Source organism: Chelonoidis abingdonii, chromosome 5 (genome assembly GCF_003597395.2).
Source record: "Chelonoidis abingdonii isolate Lonesome George chromosome 5, CheloAbing_2.0, whole genome shotgun sequence".
NCBI classification, from domain to species: Eukaryota; Metazoa; Chordata; order Testudines; family Testudinidae; genus Chelonoidis; species Chelonoidis abingdonii.
In genome coordinates, this window is record NC_133773.1 from 428,004 (window position 1) to 448,149 (window position 20,146).

The window sequence follows — 20,146 nt, forward strand, 5'->3', positions numbered from 1 at the left end:
GGGGGTTATTTCCCTTTGTGGTGAGACTCAGGGCATCTGAGTCTTGGGGTCCCCCAGGGAAGGTTTTGGGGAGACCAGAGTGAACCAAACGCTGGAATTTTTGGCTGGTGGCAGCGCTATCAGATCTAAGCTGGTAAATAAGCTAAGAGGAATTTATGCTAGTACCTCATATTTGAACTCTAACGTTCAAACTGAGGAATTATACTATGACAGTGTGACAGAGGAAGTGTGTGTATGTGAGAGAGAGACAGACAGGGTGCATGGTGCTGGCTGCTGGGGAAGTCTATGAGAGGCCGTACACTGTCTCTTTAAGGCACTCACACCAGAAGGCTAAGGTCTCAGCAAGCTGAGCTCTCCAGCTCCTGAGCCCTGTTCCCCCCCACCCATCCGCTACACTGCGATGATGGGGTACATGGGTGGGAGGAGGGGAAAACCCTGACATCAGCACCACTCCCCTCCTCCCCATTCTGCTCAGCCAGGAGGAGGGTCCCAGGAGCAGCTGGCCAGGGGCTCCCAAGCAAAGGGCAGAAGCAATGTGGCTGCAGAGCAGCGGGGAGAGGGGCACCTGAACACATGCCACCGTGCGCGACTCTGCTAATTACGTGCACGGCATTTGATTCACTCCTGAGTGGCCACGCGAGCATGCAGCTTAGAGAGAACATGGGGTGAGTGTGAAGTCTGGTGTGCTTCAAGGATCTCTCTGGGCACAGACCGAAGGGGGCTGAGTTAAGGTTGTTTGGCAGGGGTATCAGTGGAACTCCTTGCCAGAGGATGTTGTGAAGGCCAAGACTATAACAGGGTTAAAAAACTAGATAAATTCATGGAGGATAGGTCCATCAATGGCTATTAGCCAGGATAGGCAGAGATGGTGTCCCTAGCCTCTGATTGCCAGAAACTGGGAATGAGTGATAGGATGGATCACTTATACTCATAGTCTCATAGGTCAGAAGGGACCAATATGATCATCTAGTCTGACCTCCTGCACAGAGCAGGCCACAGAACCCTACCCATCCACTTCTGTAACAAACCCCTAATCTATGTGCGAGTTATTGAAGTCTTCAAATTGTGATTTGAAGACCTCAAGCTGCAGAGAATCCACCAGCAAGTGACCCATGCCCCATGCTGCAGAGGAAGGTGAAAAACCTCCAGGGCCTCTGCCCTGGAGGAAAATTCCTTCCCAGCCCCAAATATGGCGATCAGCTAAACCCTGAGCATGTGGGCAAGACTCACCAGCCAGCACTCAGGCACTGTTCATTTCCTCCGAGACACCTGGCCCTGATCACTGTGAGAAGACTGGATTCTGGGCTAAATGGTCCTTTGATCTGACCCAGTATGGCCATTCTTATGTATCCTTAACCCAGCTAGCCATCCTAGTTTGCTAGCCTTTGAATGTTGAGTATTCAGTGCTCCTGTTCTAAAGAGGCATGAAGAGCACAAAGCAGTGCTGCCCCCCTACAATGGTAAAGTTTTTTGCATGTGAATAATGGAAATCCAAGGCAGCTGCACTGTAGAGTGATCTGTGCACCAACCACCTCACTGCTAGGGAAGAGTCAGGTGATGACTGTTCTCTTTGGATAAGAGTCCCCGTATCTAACAACTACGCTGAAACCTGCCTTGTGAGAGATGCTAATATACTCTCTCTTCTCCTCCTCCTCCTCCTCTGCTCAGTAAATGACCAAGGATCTAGTGGCTCTAATGTGGCTGCTAAGGGTAAGTGAGGGGGGCTCTAGCCTAGGGGTTCACTGCTCTCACTGAGGCTTCTGGAGAGAGACAGCTAGTCCAAGTCATTTCACCCTGAGTCTCCCTGGCCCATCCCCTCTAGCAAACCAGCTCCAAAGAGCAGAACAGAGAAGTTCTGGATCTCTTATTTCCCTTTTATTCACACTGGGGGTGCAGGAACAGGTTTGCAGCCAAATCCCCCTTGTTTTCTCTGAGATGAATTTAGGTGTGAACGATTAGTGAGAGGGATTTCACTGTGGCTGCTGTTACAGCATTGGCTGAGATTTGTAATGATAAATCCAACTGCTTCAGAGAACAGTCTCCAGTGAAACTGAAGGGAGGAAGCAGCAGGGATAGAGCCCAGCACCTCATCTTCAGGAACACAGGATCTCTGACACTGGAGCTAAAAGCTTTGTCAGCAGGGTTAGGAATTTTGTCCACTGAACACTGCAGCAGCTAGAGGGTGACCGTCCCACAGCATAGCCACCTAAGCATTGCAAAACATGGCAGTTCTTAATAGACATTGCCTGTGTAATTTCTGCAGCGTAACAGAGCCTGTTGGGAGTCTGTGCCACAAGTGAGGGGATCCCAGAAAGGAAGACCCAGGATACCGGACGAGAGCTTTCCAGCAAGTTGGAAGAAGATATAAAAGGGGAAAGGAACACACATAACTGATCTCACTTTCCCCACAATGCCACACCTAGAAGAACTGGAGGAAAAAGACTGAGCTGGGGGGGAGTTCCTGGTCTGAGGCAGGAAAGCAGGAAGCCTGCCTCTGTATGCAAAAGCTAACCTGCGTGTACTGAGTAAGACACTGCTTGATACAAATCCTGTCTATTGTATAAAATTTAGCTTGTAATTTTCTTTATTTGCTAGGTCATGTACTTTGGTCTGTTTGCGATCTCTTATAATCACTTAAAATCTATCTTTCTGTAGTTAATAAATCTGTTCTATATTTTACCTAAAACACTGTGTGTTGTTTGAACTGCAAAGAGAAAACTCTCAGCCCAGGAGCAAGAATTGGTGCATGTCCACTTTCTTTTGTAGAAGTGGTGAACTGGTTAATAAATTCATACTGGTCAGGTTTTGCCCGGGGCTGGATGGTACAGCTCCAGGATCCTAGCCTGAGGAGCTTGGGTGTATTTTGGCTGTAGCCTGTCTATTGTGGGTTCATGATTGGCTGGCCAGACCATTCGTGAACATGGCTGGGTGTGGTTCCTACCGGTGGATGTTGGTGTGAGTGCAAGCTTGGAGGTCTTTAGAATGGTGGGGAAATGCTGGCACCAGGGTGGTGCTGACTAGGGGGTGTCGATGCCTGGTCTGCAGAGGTACCACTGGCAGTACAAGGTGCCTGGCAGGCAGAACTCAGGCCTATGGGGTTAGAGAGCCATTGGCCTGGCTGCCCCTGGTAGCCCTCACCGACAGGGCCTGCCCCAGGGTGGGACAACATGCAGAGAGGGGGGGCTGCCCCAGTAGCATGTCAGTGCTAAGCAGGAACACTCCCCCTTGGATCGCTAGACTCAGCCAGACGGGAACTGATGTCTGGGCTCAGACTCCGGGCTCCCCTCAGCCCAGCCCTGCAAGACGCCCTTTCAATCATAGGTCTCCCCAAATCCTTGTATATTGCTTCCCCTTAATAATGCCTCTCCCTCTCCACAGCCCCCTCAGGGCTGACAGGGCTGCCATGTGTCTGGAAATGTAACACAGGGGCAGTAACAGGATGGTCTGTGATTAAGCTACTGGTCTGGAGCTCAGGACACCTTGGTTCAGTTCCTGGCTCTGTCTCCGACTCTGTGTGCAACTTTAGACAAGTCACTGAGCCACTTTGTGCCTCAGTTTTCCCATTTGTACAATGGGGATAAGAATCCTTCCCCCGGCTATTTAGAATGTAAACTCGCTGGGGAAGAAAGTGTCCCTATGTGCATACAGCACACAGCTCATGGGGCCCTGATCTCAAAGGGAGGCTGTGCTGCAGCTGGCACAACGGGAGCTTGATCTCGGGCAGGGTCTGTGCAGCGTCCGGCACAACAGGTCCCCACTCAGGGGCTCCAGGTGCTATTGTCATACAAATAACAATGCCATGGGCAGTGAGCAGCTCTGTGGAGATTTAAGAGGCGCCTGGGAGCCCTGTGAAGCTCCGGGTTTGAGACAAAGTCCCAGCGCTCCCCTCCCTCGGAGATGCCCCATTACAGGCACTGCTCAGATCTCTGGTTGGCTGGGCTCAGGCACTCCCAGGCTGCAGCCTGTCAGTGGTGGCTGGAGCTGCCGGTGCCTGGGGCAGGCGGCCAGTGGGTGGCAGTTGCTGGGTTGAGTGTTTTTCACACACAAGCAGGAACAGCTGAGCACTGTCCATGGTGCACGGATACCTTGATGTAAGGAAGGACGTGAATAGACAGGGCCGCGGGGGCTCATGGGAATACAGGCCTGGCCTGTCAGGAACCAGATGACTCTTAAATATGGAACAAGTGTCAGTTGCCAACCTGCCGGTTGTTGTTGCTGTAAAGGGGGAACCTTTTCCCTCAGCTGAGGGCTAGAAATGTACCTGTTTTCTTTTTCCCCACCAAGTTGAAATTCTCCCATGATCCCATGACTCCAGGAGCTGGAGCTCTGAGGGGAAGGATAACTGTTGTGAGCTTTGCTGTGCAATAGCCAGAGCTGGCTCCACGGGATCCATACTGGAGAATTAGAGCTGCCTCAGCACCCGTCACAGAGACACCTGCAGCCAGGCCCAGCCACGCGCGGAGCAGCACCGGGCTGGGCCTCAACAGCTGCTCTGGGCGTTACAGCCCCGGGGGCAAGTTCTCCGCGCGCCAGCGTCCCTCCCAGCCAGCCGCTTCGCTTCCCCTTCGCCGTCCTTCCTGGCCGGGTTCTGCCCGGCGACCGGTGACGGAGGGCGTCTGTTGCGTGCATAATTGCGGGATTGTTACCGTCCAGCCCACCCCCTGCAGCGCAGAGGTCCGCGTCCATGCGGCTCGGGCGCTGGCAGCGCGCAGCGAAGTTCCGGCCGGACCGGGTCCATGGCCGAGTCCTGCCGCGCTGCGGGCGGCGATGGGCTGGCGCTGCGCCTGCTGCGTGCTGCTGGGCGTGTAGCCCTGCGGGGGGCCACTGCCGTGAGTATCGGGTGAGACCCGGGGGGTGCGGAGGAGGGGGGGACAGTGTGTGTAGTGGGGGGGCTGAGAGCGCTGACCGAACTGGACCCCTTCATCTAACGCCAAAAGATCTCCGCCGGGGGTCGGGGAGAGGGGAGCTGGGTGTGGGGCACGCTGCCGGGGGGATTGGGTGACAGGGTGCTGCCAGGGCGTGCTGGGAAGGGTGTGTAGTGGGGGGAGGGGCTGAGAGCCGCTGACCCGAACTGTGACCCCTTCATCTAACGCCAACAGCTCCCAGCCGGGGGTGCGGCACCGTCAGGACCAGCACCTGTGGGTGCTGCCCGCGCTGACAAGCCCCTCGCAGCCCTGTGGGGAAATCCCCGGTTCCCAGCGTGTCAGGGCAGGGCAGGGCTTTCAGACGGGATTCCTGTTTGCAGAGCTCAGGCTGAGGGCTAGTGGGAGGGAGTAAATCACCCCCCAGATAGACCAGGGTTAAATGGAGGGAAAAGGGTCCTTGGATCTCTGACCTTTAATGGCTCCAGACGGTTCTTCACGCTGGTTTCACCCCAGTGGTTTGTCCTTGGCTCCATACAGCTGGGCTCTGCCAGCACCAGTCCAGCGACCCCAGGGTCAGTGATGGGACTGTCTGTAGTGGAAGCAGGTCGTTAGAGGTGTCAGCCTAGGGGGGAGATGTTAACCCCCCCATGTCTCTGGCGGTGTGTTGGTGCCCCAGGGTCAGGGGCGGCTCTAGGCACCAGCCAAGCCAGCACCTGCTTGGGGCAGCCCATTTGCAGGGGCGGCAGGGATCCAGCCTGGGAGCTGAGAACCAACAGGGGGCTCTGGGAGCTGTAGTTCTCTGGTTAGCTCCCTGCCTATAGAGCCAGCCCTGGAGCACGGAAAGAACTACATTTCCCAGCATTCCCTTGGCCACTATCAACTGGAAAGAAAGGGTGGGGAACCTCATGCTGCAGCCTGTTGTGAATGGAGAGCTGCACTGTGAAGAGTAGAGTTACCATATTTTAACATTCAAAAAACAGGACACTCCAGGGGGAGGGTAGCCCCACCCTGCCACCATCCACTCCCTCCACCTGCCCCCCACAGAAACCCCAACCCATCCAACCCCCCTCTGCTCCCTGTCCCCTGATTGCCCCATCCCGGGACCCCTGCCCCTATCTGAACCTCCCTTCTCCTTGTCCCCAGCTGCCCCCTCCTGAGATCCCCCACTAATTTCCTCCCTAGGACCGCACCCCCCCCGCCTGTCCCCTGACAAACCCCTGGGACTCCCATGCCTGTCCAACTGCAGCCTGTCCCCTGACTGCCCCCTCGAACTTCTGACCCATCTAACCCCCCTTCTCCCTGCACCTGACTGCCCCCCCGAACCTCTGCCCCATCCAACCCCCCTTCTCCCTGTCCCTTGACTGCCCCCTAGAACCTCCTACCCCTTCTCCAAACCTTCAGCCCCCTTACCGTGCCACTCAGACCAGTGTGTCTGGCTCCACGCAGCGCCAGACACACTGCTGCATACATGCTGCTGTGCTCCCCCGCGGAGCCCACAGCCCACCCCACACACACACCCAGCACCTGCCTTTCAGATTTGAACACCTCAAAATTCAGGAGTGCTCAAGCTCAGTTTGGGCAGCTGGTACTTCAATTTTCCCAAAACAAATACACTGATCCACTGTAACTTGCTGTAGAAAATTGGATAAAATTGAGCAAGAAATGCTTCCCAGTGGTTATTAGGACTGGAATTGCTATTTTCAACAGCCATTGCCTTTTTTTGTTTGTTTGTTTAAAAGGAAGGCAGTGATATTGCATTGGCAAATTCCCCATAGAAAAAAAGAGTGGAACAAAAGACTAATAAAGGCATCTCAACTTTTCCTCATTTATGGAGGACAGTCTTATAATCTGCATCCAGAGATCCTCCAATCACACAAGCTGAGAATTCTGCGTCTGACGAAGTGGGTATTCACCCACGAAAGCGTCCTGTCTGTGTTCTGTGCACATTCAAAAATTCCTGCTGTATGTCCTGCCCTGGGAACAAGTTGACTAGTTACCACGGCAGCGGCGGAAGGAGGGTGCAGGTGTTGTGTGGTGGGGGAGAGCCCAGGGCTGGGGCGGCAGAGTAGTGTGTGTGGTGGGGGGTAATGGTGAGGGGGGAAGGAGGGAGCCCAGAGCTGGAGTGGCAAGGGGTTGTGTGGTGGGGGGCAATGGTGGGAGGGAGAAGGGAAGGAAGGGGGAGCCCAGAGCTGGGGCGGCAGGGGAATCCAAAACCACCACAATAAATCCGAAGTGCAGGGGGAGAGGGCCAGGCGCTGGGCAGCAGGAGGTGTGTGGCGGGGGCAATGGTGGGGGAGGAAAGGGGAGACCAAAGAGCCTGGGTCTGGCAGGGAGTGTGAATGTGAGGGGAGAGCCCAGGCCTCTGGCAAGCAGCAGGGGTTGCTGCGAAAGAGCCCAGGGGACTGGGACAGGGGGCAGTCAAAAAAAAAAAAAAAAAAATTTTTTTTTTGCTTGGGGCCAGCAAAAAACCTAGAGACCGGCTCTGCTTCAGGGGTGGGGAGAGTTTGGAGCCCGTGGATTTGTGCGTTAAGATCCAGGTCTTAGTTTGTGCCGTGAGCTCCTTTGAGATGAGCTACAGAACAGCTGCTGCGTTTGTGTGTTGGGATCTCCTGTAACATGCGGGATAAAGAGCTTCCCGATCCAAGAGGGTGAGTGAGGAGAGGGAGGGGAGACACATCCTGCTTTTCAAAGCATGGAACTTGAATCTTTTTAGAAATCCACCATACGATAAAGCAGCAGTAGACACTGGGAGAAGCCATAAAAAGCAGCTAAGTAAAATGAAGACAAATAAGAGTCAGAGACTGACGGGTGTGAGGAATTTGGGTTTGGTTATAAAATGATTTAAGGTGCATGAGTGCCTTGTGTCACCTCAGTAAACAGACTTGGTGTTGATCTTAAATAGACGTTAGGCCCTGGTGCGCCTGGCCCTACGCATAGCAAGATTAGGGTTGCAAGAAACTCAGGCGGTTATCTAGGTCAACCCCTGCTCAAAGCAGGACCAATCCCCAACTAATTCATCCAGCAGAAGAGCAATAATTGTCAAGCTGGGCCTTTAAAAAACCTGAAGGCTGGAAGACTCCACACCTCCTAGGTACCATTCCAAGTGCTTCAACACCCTCACTAGTGAATAGATTGTTTCACTAATATCAGCAACCTAGACTCCCACTGCAATTTAAAACCACTGCTCTTTGTTCTGTCATCTGCCACCACTAGGAGAACAACGATCATCCCTCTTTAGAACCCCCTTCAGGTAGTTGAAGGCTGCGATCAGCCCTCACACTTCTTTTCTGCAGACTAAATAAGCCCAGTTCCCTCAGCCTCTCCTCGTAAGTCATGTGCCCCAGCCCCCTAGTCATTTTTGTTGCCCTCTGCTGAACTCTTTCCAATTTGTCCACATCCTTTCTGTAGTGGGAGGACCAAAACTGTCTGCAGTACACCAGATGTGGCCTCACCAGTGCTGAATAGAGGGGAATAATCACTTCCCTCAGTCTGCTGGCAATGCCCCTGCTAATGCAGCCCAGTGTGTGGTTAGCCTTCTTGGCAACAAAGACACACTGCTGACTCATATCCAGCTTCTCGTCCACTATAAACCCAGGTCCTTTTCTGCAGAACTGCTGCCTAGCCATTCGGTCCCCATCCTGTAGCAGTGCATGGGATTCTTTCATCCTAAGTGCAGGATTCTGCACTTATCCGTGTTGAACCTCATCAGATTTCTTTTGGCACAGTCCTCCAATTTGTCTAGGTCACTCTGGACCCTATCCCTTCCTGCCATCATATCTAGCTCTCCCTCCAGCTTAGTGTCATCCATGATCATCCAGATCATTAATAAAGATGTTGAACAAAACCGGCCCTGGGACTGATCCATGGGGCACTCCGCATGATACCAGTTGCCAGCTTGACAGCGAGCCATTGATCACTACCTGTTGAGCTCGACAATACAGCCAGCTTTCTATCCACTTTATAGTCCGTGCATCCAATCCATATATCTTTAACTTGCTGGCAGGAATACTGTGGAAGACCATATCAAAAGCTTTGGTAAAGTCAAGATAAATCACGTGCACCACTTTCCCCTCATCCACAGAGCCAGTTGTCTCATCATAGAAGGCAATCAGGTTGGTCAGGCATGACTTGCCCTTGGTGAATCCATGTTGACTGTTCCTGATCACCTTCCTCTCCTCCAAGTGCTTCAAAATGGATTTCTTGGGGATCTGCTCCATGATTTTTCCAGGGACTAAGGTGAGGCTGTAGTTCCCTGTATTCTCCTTCTTCCCTTTTTAAAAGATGGACACTATATTTACCCTTTTCAATCATCCAGCACCTCCCTCAATGACCATGAGTTTTCAAAGATAATGGCGAATGACACTGCAGTCACGTCAGCCAACTCTCTCAGCACCCTTGCATGCATTAAATCAGGCTCCATGGACTTCTGCATGTCCAGCTTTTCTAAATAATCCTTAACCTGTTCTTTCACCACTGAGGGCTGCTCACTTCCTCCCCATACTGTGTTGCCCAGGACAGCAGTCTGGGAGCTGACCTTGTCTGTGAAGACTGAGGCAGAAAAAGCATTGAGTACGTTAGCTTTTTCCACATCCTCTGTCACTAGGTTGCCTCCCTCATTCAGTAAGGGGCCCACACTTTCCCTGACCACCGTGCCTTGGCCATCGTGATTACACTCCTAAATGCTTGAGCAGTATTGTTATACTCTTCCCTAGTCATCTGTCCAAGCTTCCACTTCTTGTAAGCTTCCTTTTTGTATTTAAGCTCACCGAAGATGTCACTGTTAAGCCAAGCTGGTCGCCTGCCATATTTGCTATACTTTCTGCACATTGGGATGGTTTGTTCCTGCGCTCTCAATAAGTCTTCTTCAAAATATATCCAGCTCTGCTGGACTCCTCTCCCCTTCATGTTATTCTCCCAGGGGATCCTGCCCATCAGTTCCATAAGGGAGTCAAAGTCTGCTTTTCTGAAGTCCAGGGTCCTTATTCTGCTGCCCTCTTTTCTTCCTTGTGTCAGGATCCTGAACTTGACCATCTCATGGTCACTGCTGCTCAGGTTGCCACCCACTTCTACTTCACCTACCAATTCTTCCTTGTTGGTGAGCAAGTCAAGAGGAGCACAGCCCCAGTTGGTTCCTCCAGCTCTTGTACCAGGAAGTTGTCCTCGGTACTCTCCAAAAACTTCCTGGATTGTCTGTGCCCTGCTGTATTGCTCTCCCAGCACATGTCAGGGTGATTGAAGTCCTCCATAAGAACCAGGGCCTGTGATCTGGGAACTTGTTAGTTTTCTGAAGAAAGCCTCATCTACGTTATCCTCCTGGTCTGATGGTCTATAGCAGCTGCCCACCACGACATCACCCTTGTTGCTCTCTCCTCTAAACTTAATCTAAAGACTCTCAACAGGCTTTCCATTAGAGAATGGAAAGTTACAGCAAAGTCCATCTGGGTCTGCCCAGAACCCAGAACTTTCTCTTTTGTCCCAGCTCAGAAGTTTCTCCTCCTTCCAACAGCCCACATTTAGTCCCATGGGGCCCTCCTTAAATGCTTGTTCTTACTCCTGCCAAACATTGTCACCTGGGCTGGGTCACCTCAGCTCTTTGTTTTCCAGCTGGTCACAGCTTGCTGGCTTTTTGCAGAGGGTGGGTCATCCATGGTCATTAGTTGCAAGGTGCCAAATGTCCAGGCAGTTGTCTTCTGGGACGCCCCATGGGCATGGGCCCAGGCCCCAAATAGTGAGGCATCAGTCACACCTGGATCTCTGCAGTGCAATTTAATCTTTTCTCCCACCTTTTTAACCGTGCAGCTCATAGGGGAAACTGAGGCACACACAATATTCATTATAAAACATGGGAAGAGGTGGCTGATGAGTGATGCTGAGAGAGACCTAGTGATGGTCGGAAAAGGGGAATCAGCACCGGAAAGGTCAGAGAACAGGACTTGGTGAACACAAGTCCAGTGCATGGCCCTTTTGGAGAGTGGTGAACCTGACCCAGGGCTGCTTGGTGAATGCAGAGGGGAGGGTGAGGAGATAGGAAGCAGAGGATCGGATAGGCCATCGACTTGGAAGCTGAAGTTACCGAGGACGAGTGTGGGAGGGTGGAAGGGAGAACCATGGTGGGGATCAGAGAGGGTGTGTGTAACTCCCCTGAGCAGTGTCTGATGTCAGTGGGATACTCATCAGAGAGAAGGGATTGGGGTTCAGTCTCTGCAGCACCAGGCCCTTTGTCTGGGAGCTGTCGCCCTTCCCTACTCCCTGCTTTGGCCCTGATCCTGCATGTGGATCTGTGGGGTGAACCCGACAGATCCTGCATGTGGATCTGTGGGGTGAACCCGACTGTAGGGATGGGTGATTAGCCTGTGAGCTCCGTGGGGCAGGACCCGTGCAGTGGCTGGCACAAGAAGTGGCCTGGTCCCTACAGGAGACCTAGGTGCAGCCACAGCGTGAATAAGTTAAGTCCAAAGCAGACTGCGAAGAGTTACAAAGGGATCTCACAAAACTGGGTGACTGAGCAACAAAATGGCAGGTGAAATTCAATGTGAATAAATGCAAAGTATTGCACATTGGAAAGCATAATCTCAACTATAGATATCAAATGTGTTGGGGTCTAACTTAGCTGTTACCACTCAAGAAAGAGATCTTGGAGTCATTGTGGATAGTTCTCTGAAAACATACACTCAATAAAGCGAACAGAATGTTGAGAATCATTAGGAAAGGGATAGATAAGAAAATATCATATTGCCTCTGTAGAAATCCATGAGATGCCCACATCATGGATACTGTGTGCAGATGTGGTCACCCCATCAGAAAAAGGCGACAAACGTAATATGGTGTATAGAACAGCTTTCATAGGAGGAACGATTAATAAGACTGGAACTTTTCGGCTTGGAAGAGAGAAGACTAAGGGAGCTATGACTCAGGTCTGTAAAGTCATGACTGGTGTGGAGACAGTGAATAAGAAGGTGTTATTTACCTCCTTCACATAGCAGAAGAACTAGGGATCACCAGATGAAATTAATAGGCAGCAGGTTTAAAACAAACAAAAGGAAGTATTTCTTCACACAACGCACAGTCAACCCGTGGAACTCCTTGTCATAGGATGTTGTGAAGGCCAAGAGTATAACAGAGTTCAAAAAAGAACTAGATAAATTCATGGAGGATAGGTCCATCAATGGATATTAGCTTTGGATGGGCAGGGATATTAGGATGGGCAGGGATGGTGTCTGTAGCCTCTGTTTGCCAGAAGTTGGGAGTGGGCAACAGGAAATGATCATTTGATGATTACTTGTTCTGTTCCTTCCCTCTGGGGCACCTGGCATTGGCCACTGTCGGAAGACAGGAGACTGGGCTAGATGAACCTTTGGTCTGACCCAGTATGGCCGTTCTTATGTTCTCAATAAATTATAGTAAATTGTGTGCACAGCTGGTGTCCTGGCTCTCACCTGTAGCTTGGACATATTTTCTCTGCGCCCCTCCCTTCAGCTTGTGCATCTCCTACAGCCCCAGCCCTTCTCCTGCTCCATCCTCCCCCACAATATCCCTATTCTGCTCCTTCCCACCGCTCCAGCCCTGCCCTTCTCCCTGTGCCCCCTTTCCTTCTTCACATTCCCCTTTTGCCCCCATACCACCCAATACACTCTCACCATCTGCTCCCCTACTCTTCACAAGCTCCAGTCCCCTCCTCCCTGCATGCCCCCCCGGCCATCTTCTTCTACCCAATCTCTCTTTCTCCCCGGTCAGGCCGTTCTGTGGGCCATTCTGTAGGTCTCCCTCCCACAGAAGCACTCCTGAGGGCCGGCGCCGCCATTCATGTATTGCCAGTGGCTCCCTGGCAGGGTTGGAGCTAGGTCTGACCTCCCTGCTCCAATCTCCCTCCCTCAGGCCTGCACTCTAGGCGCGCGTTCCACACGGTGGTGTCGGAGCCCGGCCCGGGGCTGCCCTGGTACAGCTGTGTCAGCTATTTGGATGATCAAGTCATCTACGTCTACACCAGCGGGATGCAGAGGGTGGAGCCCCGCACAGTGTGGATGGCGCAGAATGAGGGCCCGGAGTTGTGGGACCTTCGGCTCTTTTGGTCATGGCGCTGGGAGGCCTGGTTCAACGCGAGTCTGAAGACCCTGGGTGAGCTGTACAACCAGAGCGAGGGTGAGTGTGGGACACGGCCCGACCTAGGGCCACAGGGACATAGGGATGGAGCGGTGGATGGTGGTGTCAGTATGAGCCGGGGGAGGGGACGGAGCAGCCCGCAGGGGCATTTTCTCACAAGAGTCGGTGTGAACGTGAGGGACAGAAGAACATGGGGGTGGGTGTAGCAGGATGGAGGGTCCATGCGAAAGACATTTTTGACACCCTCCAAAATGGGACTGTCATGCTGTTTCCTCCCCAAATACCCCGGATTTCTGCTACCAATCCCACTTGCACTGCCTCTGCTGCCGTTCAGGGGAACCCTCGCCCCTTGTGTTTGGTCATTTCCGAGGCAGAGCAGCAGAGGCACAAAGGCCAGAAGGTCCCACTGGACTCGGCTAGTCTGACCTCCTGGTCACCCAGGCCAGAGAATCGTAACTGGAGTTTCCTGCATGGAAGAGTTTGTTCCTCCCAGCTATGACAGTGATTCTATCAGACTCTATAGCTAGAGTAGAGCTCTGAGACGTCTTATCTCAATTCCCAGACACAAAGTGATGGGAAATCCCAATATCGACATCCCCAAGTAAGACATCACGAGTCAGGCCCCAAAAATCCTGAGTTTGGCTTAAATGTTATGAGTATTTTGGGGATAATATTGGAGCTTATTTTTATTTGCCCTCTGGTTTGAGCCTTTAGGGGACAATTTCTGGGTTTTTCCCTGCTCCCAGAAAGACTAGAAGTTACTGCTGTAAGAAAAGAGAGCCGAGACTATCTTCTAATCCCATGAGTCCAGGAACTGGGGTTTCAATAAAAAAACCCGCCATCTTGAGACACACGATAAAGTCACAAGAGCGGGCAGTGCTGCATTCACCCCAGCCCTGGGGTGAAGCTGCTTCAGTGAGCCTCCTTCATTGTTCACTTTGTCTTATTTCCCAGGTGAGCTTACCTAAGGTCCGATTCCTCTTTGCTCCACAGAGTAAGGGTCTGACATAGACTTGGGCTGGAAAGTTAGTGAGAGAATCAGCCCCTGCAACATGCAGAGACTCCTGGGCTTCCTTACTCCTGGCAGCACAAACCCCAGCACGTGTCCCCCAGTTGGAGCTCCCGGGGTCAGCCAGGTTCCCCTGCACACTATCGATGGATGTGTACAGAGCTGTTCTTCCTGCTCCATCCCCAGTGTATGGGGCTGTAGCCACCTGGCCAGGCCCCCGATTTTGCTGTCTCACTTAGCTCGGTGATGATCCATAAGCATTCAGTGCCTGGCACTGCTGAACTGTCCCTGGCAGGTGAGGGTCTCTCTGATGTAATTGCTCTGCCCTTCCTGACGGGACTGGCAACTGAAAATCACTGATTCCCCCATGTCAGTTTTACTGGCCTGTCTCATTGGTCCTCACCCAGGAGTGTTCCCAGCCCCTTGTTTTAACGCCCCCCCATCCCTCCTGTCTCCCAGCACTGTCTTGCCCTGGACACCTGGATTCCTGGTGGCCCTTCCCCAGGACTAAGTGACAGGGCAGAGTGATGCCAAGTGTCTGGCTCCCTAACCCACCCCCTCTGTAGCTAGTTTAACCCTCTCCTGACTAGTCTCACCCATTGGTCCCCTGCTGCTGAGCCTGTCCAACCTGACCTGCTCACAGGGACCCTGGCCTCCCCACTGCTGAGAGAGGGGCTCTGCTCGCCTGCTCCTAACCCTGCGCTGGGGAGCTGCTGTTCTGTCCTCACTGCCCCCTCCCCAACCACCGTCCTGACTGTCCCCTCCTTCTCCCCATTCTCCCCCCTCAACTCGCAGTCCTGGGGCTGCCAGCTCACCGGAGACCATCCTCAGTCCTGCATCTTGGCCACCAACAGTGTTCCCCTCTCTAGCTGTGTCTGCGTCCAACATGCACAGGGGGGAATTCGGGGTCTGGTCCTTCTTAGACCCCATTGGTGCCCTCTCAAGGTTTCTTTCCCCACTTTGAACTTTAGAGTACAAAAGTGGGGACCTGCATGAACACTTCTAAGCTTAATTACTAGCTTAGATCTGGTAACGCTGCCACCAGCCAGAAATTCAGTGTCTGGCGCACTCCCTGTTCCCCCCACCACCCAGACTTTCCCCTCTCTGGGTTGCCTTGAGAGGCTTCACTAATTCCCTGGTGAACACAGATTTAAACTCCTTGGATCTTAAAACAAGGAGGAATTAACCCTCTCCCCCTCCTTTCCCCCCACCAATCCCTGGTGAGTTCAGACCCAATCCCCTCGGATCTTAAAACAAGGAAAATCAATCAGATTCTTAAAAAGAAAGCTTTTAATTAAAGAAAGAAAAGGTAAAAATCATCTTTGTAAAATCAGGATGGAAAATATTTTACAGGGTACTCAGATTCATAGAGCCCCCTCTAGCCTTGGATTCAAGGTTACAGCAAACAGAGGTAAAAATCTGTCCAGCAAAAAGAAACATTCACAAGTTGAGAAAACAAACATAAGACTAACACGGCTTGCCTGGCTGTGACTTACAATTTGACACATGAAAGACTTATTCAGAAAGATTTGGAGAGTCTGGATGTACATCTGGTCCCTCTTAGTCCCAAGAGCGAACAACGAAAACACAAAAAGCACAAAGACTTCCCTCCACCAAGATTTGAAAGTATCTTGTCCCTCTGTTGGTCCTCTGGTCAGGTGTCAGCCAGGTTCACTGAGCTTCTTAACCCTTTGCAGGTAAAAGAGGCATTAACCCTTAACTATCTGTTTATGACACGCCCCACCCTGCTCATCCCTGTGGAGTGCAGTATGGAGGAGAAGAAGATGGGTGGGAAGGCCTGACTCACTCCACTCCTCTCAGGTGCCTGGCTTGGGATCTCTGCATGTTCTGTGACCAGCCGCCCTGCACCTCTCAAGAGTCTCAGTGGTACTCTTGTTACTCTATCCCTTTTCCCTGCAGTTGTTTTCTTATTTTTTGACTTTAGTTGATGCCTTTGAGCCACCTTCATTCCAGCTGTCTAAACTGCTTGGGTGAGACTCCTATTGTGGATCGCTGTCAGCTCTGCCAGCAGTTCAATGCACATCTGAAAAAGGGAAGGGAGGCCAGGCTAAAGTCCCTCCTGATGGAAGCAGCACTCAGACCTGCTTCAGACCCGAGTCAGTCAAACTTGGCACCATGTACCTCAATGTTAGTACGAAGAGCTGCTGCAGAGAGAGTCCATACGGGACTCTCGGCACCATTCCTCATGCCCGGGGCCAAGAAAGAAACATAAGAAGCAGTTGTCTGAGAGGTTCCTCATTTCTGAGAATGGACAATCATGGGGAGTGCAGGAGAGTGCGACCTGTGTCTGGCCACTCCCTGCTCCGCAGTCGATACCATCAACTCCGCCCTGTTCACAGGCTGTGTTGAGTCCCGTACCCACATGCAGATTCAATGGCGTTTTTGGAACCCCTGAGGTTTTCCTCTGCTGCCTGCCCCCCCACCTCATTTAGACGCTCCTACTCAGTGGTGTCTGAGAGAAGGATTCCTCTGTCACGCTGAACAGCAGCTGACCCGGACTACGATACCGAGTCAGCTACTGATTCTCAGAACCTGGAGCTACAGGATCCGGTTGGTGCAGAAGGAGAGGAGGAAAGTCCCATGCTGATGAAGGCTGCCTCCACTTCAAGGCTCACCAGGGGTTTTGGAAGAAGGTTACCCCAAATCTAGGGCTGAGAGGGATAGCTCAGTGGTTTGTGCATTGGCCTGCTAAACCCAGGATTGTGAGCTCAATCCTTGAGGGGGGCCACTTAGGGATCTGGGGCAAAATCAGTTCTTAGTCCTGCTAGTGAAGGCAGGGGGCTTGACTCAATGACCTTTTAAGGTCCTTTCCAGTTTTAGGAGATAGGATATCTTCATTATTTTTTTTTGGGACAGGGACAGCTCAGTGGTTTGAGCATTGGCCTCCTAAACCCAGGGTTGTAAGTTCAATCTTTGAGGGGGCCATTTAGAGATCTGGGGCAAAAATCTGTTTGGGAATTGGCCCTGCTTTGAGCAGGGGGTTGGACTAGATGACCTCCTGAGGTCCCTTCCAATCCTGATATTCTATGTTTCTATTCTAAGTGGAGGTAGTTAAAAAATCCTCCAACAGCCTGCTCAATATCTGGGCTGCAGTGGCCCCACCGAAGGTAGCTCTGCCTCTCAATGAGGCCATCTTTGTTCCAGTTAAAACCCTGTGGCAGACCCCTTCCTCACTGCGCCCCACATCCTAGAAGGCAGATAGGAAATACTGTGTCTCCACCAAAGGTTAGGAGAACTTATACTCTCATCCTCCTCCTGGATCCTTGGTGGCCTTGGCAGCCAGTGAGAGGGAAAGGCCAGGGATCTAAGGGACAATGCCCAAGGCTAAAGACTCAAAAAGCAAGACCATTTTGGTAGGAAAATGTATTCTGCCAATGGATTACAGCTCCAGCCAACAGGCACTGCTGGGCAGATATGACTTTTACTCCATGTTGAAATGTGGAGACTCGCTTCCCCCAAGAGTCCAGGCAAGAAATTGTTGCTGTAGTGGAAGAGAAGGCGGTGGCCAGGGCTTCCCCACAAGCCACCCTTGACACAGCAGATGAGGTGGCCAGGGCTATAGCATCAGCATGGCCATGCAAAGGGGCTCCTGCCTTCAGTCCTCTGGCCTACAGACAAGGGCCCAGCAGTCTCTTCAAGACCTTCTGTTTGAAGGGATTTCGCTCTTCTCAGAGCAGACAGATGCAAAATTCACAGCCTGAAGGCCTCCAGAGCCACCCTCAGGTCCTTGAATCTACATGTCCCAGTGTCTTGGAGGAAAGATTTCAAACCCCAACAGCCTGCCCATTTCCCAGGCTTGCTGCCTTGTCAGGACCTGTTCAAAAAGCAGAACAGAAGTTATAGGCGCAGACAGCCACCCCTATCTGCCTCAGCCTTGCTGCCTGGCCCTCACGGATACTTAGGGCTCCAAGCAGAACTGTTGACGGGGCACCCAAGGGCATTGCACCAGTTCCCATACCGGATCCTGTCCCCCATTGTTTTTGTACCATCTCTCACGCTTCAGCTCAGCAGGTCCCTTATCACCACAGACCATTAGGTGCTGAGTTTAGTGGAGGAGGGTTATACACTTCAGTTTGTTTCCATGTCTCCTTCCTACTCTCCATCCCCGTCCATCTTCAGAGACCCTTCTCGTGGGCAACTTTTAGCCCAGAGGGTATGAGCCCTTCTCCGGGTAGGAGCCGTGGAGGAAGTGCCTTGGAACTTAAGAGGGAAAGGGTTTCACTCCTGTTATTTCCTAATCCCATAGGTCAAAGGGCATCTCCAACCTATTCTAGACCTGCAACACCTCAACTGTTACCTCAAAAGATTGTAGTTCCGCATGGTCTCCCTGGCCTCCATCATTCCTTCCCTGGATGCAGGGGACTGGTATGCCGCCCTCGATTTGAAAAATGCCTATTTCCACATCTCTGTTTTCAAAACCACAGAAAGTTTCTCAGGATCGTTGTGAACCAGGCTCATTACCAGTTTACCATCCTCCGGTTCAACCTGTCAGCAACCGAATGAGTCTTTATGAAATGCATAGTATCAGTGGCAGCCTTCCTGAGAAAGTGAGGGGAGCAGGTGTATCCATATCTTAGTGACTGGCTGGTCAAGGACCAGTCCAAGTCCCAGATAAAAGCCAGTATCCACCTCGTCCAAGCAACCTTTCAAGCACTGGGCCTGCTGATAAAACGACCAGAAGTCAACACTCCTCCTGTCTTAGAGGATAGTTTATCAGAGTGGTGCTCGATTCTACCCAGGCCAGAGCTTTCCTGCCAGAAGCCCACTTCCAGTCATTGTCGTCACAGGTCAAGGCCCCCTCAGGCTGTTGGGTCACATGGCCGTGTGCATATACATGGTTCGGTATGTGGAGTTGCACCTCAGACCCCTTCAGGCTTGGCTGGCCTTGGTGTACTGGCCAAACAGCCATCATTTTGACTCAGTGCTCACAGTGCCTGCCCATCTCAGGCACCTCAGGACACAAGGTCAGTGGTCCCAGCAGGAACTGTTGCGACGAATAAACGTCGGAGAGCTCAAGGCGGTCTGCCTAGCATGTCAAATGTTCTTATCCCACATCGCAATTGTGGAAGAAACAAACTCCACTCTCGTGTTGGAAGCAACAAAATCAGAGACAGCTTTACTCAGGACATGCAATTGCAAAGGAGGAACACAGCTGACAGAGAGCATCTCTGCCTCAGTTTCTTCAAAGTACAAGCAGTATCACACAAGCATTTATACATGTTAATGGCGTGCATGAATTAAAAACATCTGCAGTTTGTTTGTTATGTCCTGCCCATTCCTGTAGTTTCTCACTTCTGTTCTCATCAAGGCTGGGTCACGCTGACTCTACTCTGCTGCCTTCCCACCCCTTCTGACATGAGCCCTGCTTCTACAGGTTCCCCGATATTAGGCTAAGAGTTAGCATGACAGTTTCTCTGTTTTCTTACAACTGATAGGCCTATATTTAGATCCTTTAATCCTGTTTCCACATTCTGCCCTTTTATGCTTGTATTTAGCACAACCAACATTCTTAAACCTCCAATTGCATCATGCCTTGTATTTCTGTTTCTAGCTCAAAAGGATCAGGACTAGCTGGATATAACAATAATGCATCGTTAGTGTGAACATGAAAGGCATTTTTGTTAGTACATCCCTTACAACAACAACAACATAACCCTACACTAAACAAAGCCATACAAGCGGTAATGTCCCTGTTGTAATAATATGCTGGGGTTGTTTAGTTACATAGCACATCACATCATAATTAATACACAAAACAGACACTCTATAGGCCGTATGAAAAGCATTGATATATATTCTGAAGCACATGGATTTGACCCTGTAAGTCACAAATTTTCTGAACTTCTGGTAGGAGTAAGCACAAATTCTGAAATCAGTCATATATTAAAGTGATCCAATTAAAAGACGTCTGATACCTAAGATCTAATTGTAGGGCTTTGTCTGCTGGCTAATAAATAATGTGATTTCCTGCAGCCATGATGAGATTAAAATGTAAGTCTAGCAAAGAGGTGGCCTTAATATATACGCAGCTATCATTAGCTTGGAACAGTAACTATCTTGTCAGGGTAGTTCCTTGTCCCATACTTTCCTAACAAACTTAGTTAAATATTGTGCCAATTTCCCCTTGCTTCAATTTCCTTACACACTGAAG

The 20,146-nt window shown here is 51.4% G+C and overlaps 1 protein-coding gene and 1 pseudogene across 4 annotated transcripts in view; both read left to right on the forward strand.

Moving 5' to 3' along the window:
* LOC116838521 (class I histocompatibility antigen, F10 alpha chain-like) overlaps nucleotides 1-2,281 on the forward strand; it is a 41,421-nt pseudogene extending 39,140 nt beyond the window's left edge.
* A 2,418-nt stretch (nucleotides 2,282-4,699) lies between these two features.
* LOC142046850 (class I histocompatibility antigen, F10 alpha chain-like) overlaps nucleotides 4,700-20,146 on the forward strand; it is a 33,523-nt gene continuing 18,076 nt past the window's right edge. For 2 of the 4 annotated variants that reach the window (XM_075066024.1, XM_075066022.1), the window contains exons 1-2: nucleotides 4,700-4,716; nucleotides 12,782-13,004. In XM_075066024.1, coding sequence (XP_074922125.1) covers nucleotides 12,857-13,004 — 148 coding nt within the window. In that variant the 5' untranslated portion in view covers nucleotides 4,700-4,716; nucleotides 12,782-12,856. Of the gene's footprint in view, nucleotides 4,717-12,746; nucleotides 13,005-20,146 lie in introns of those variants that run through there. The other 2 variants (XM_075066023.1, XM_075066021.1) reach the window with 2 other exon arrangements.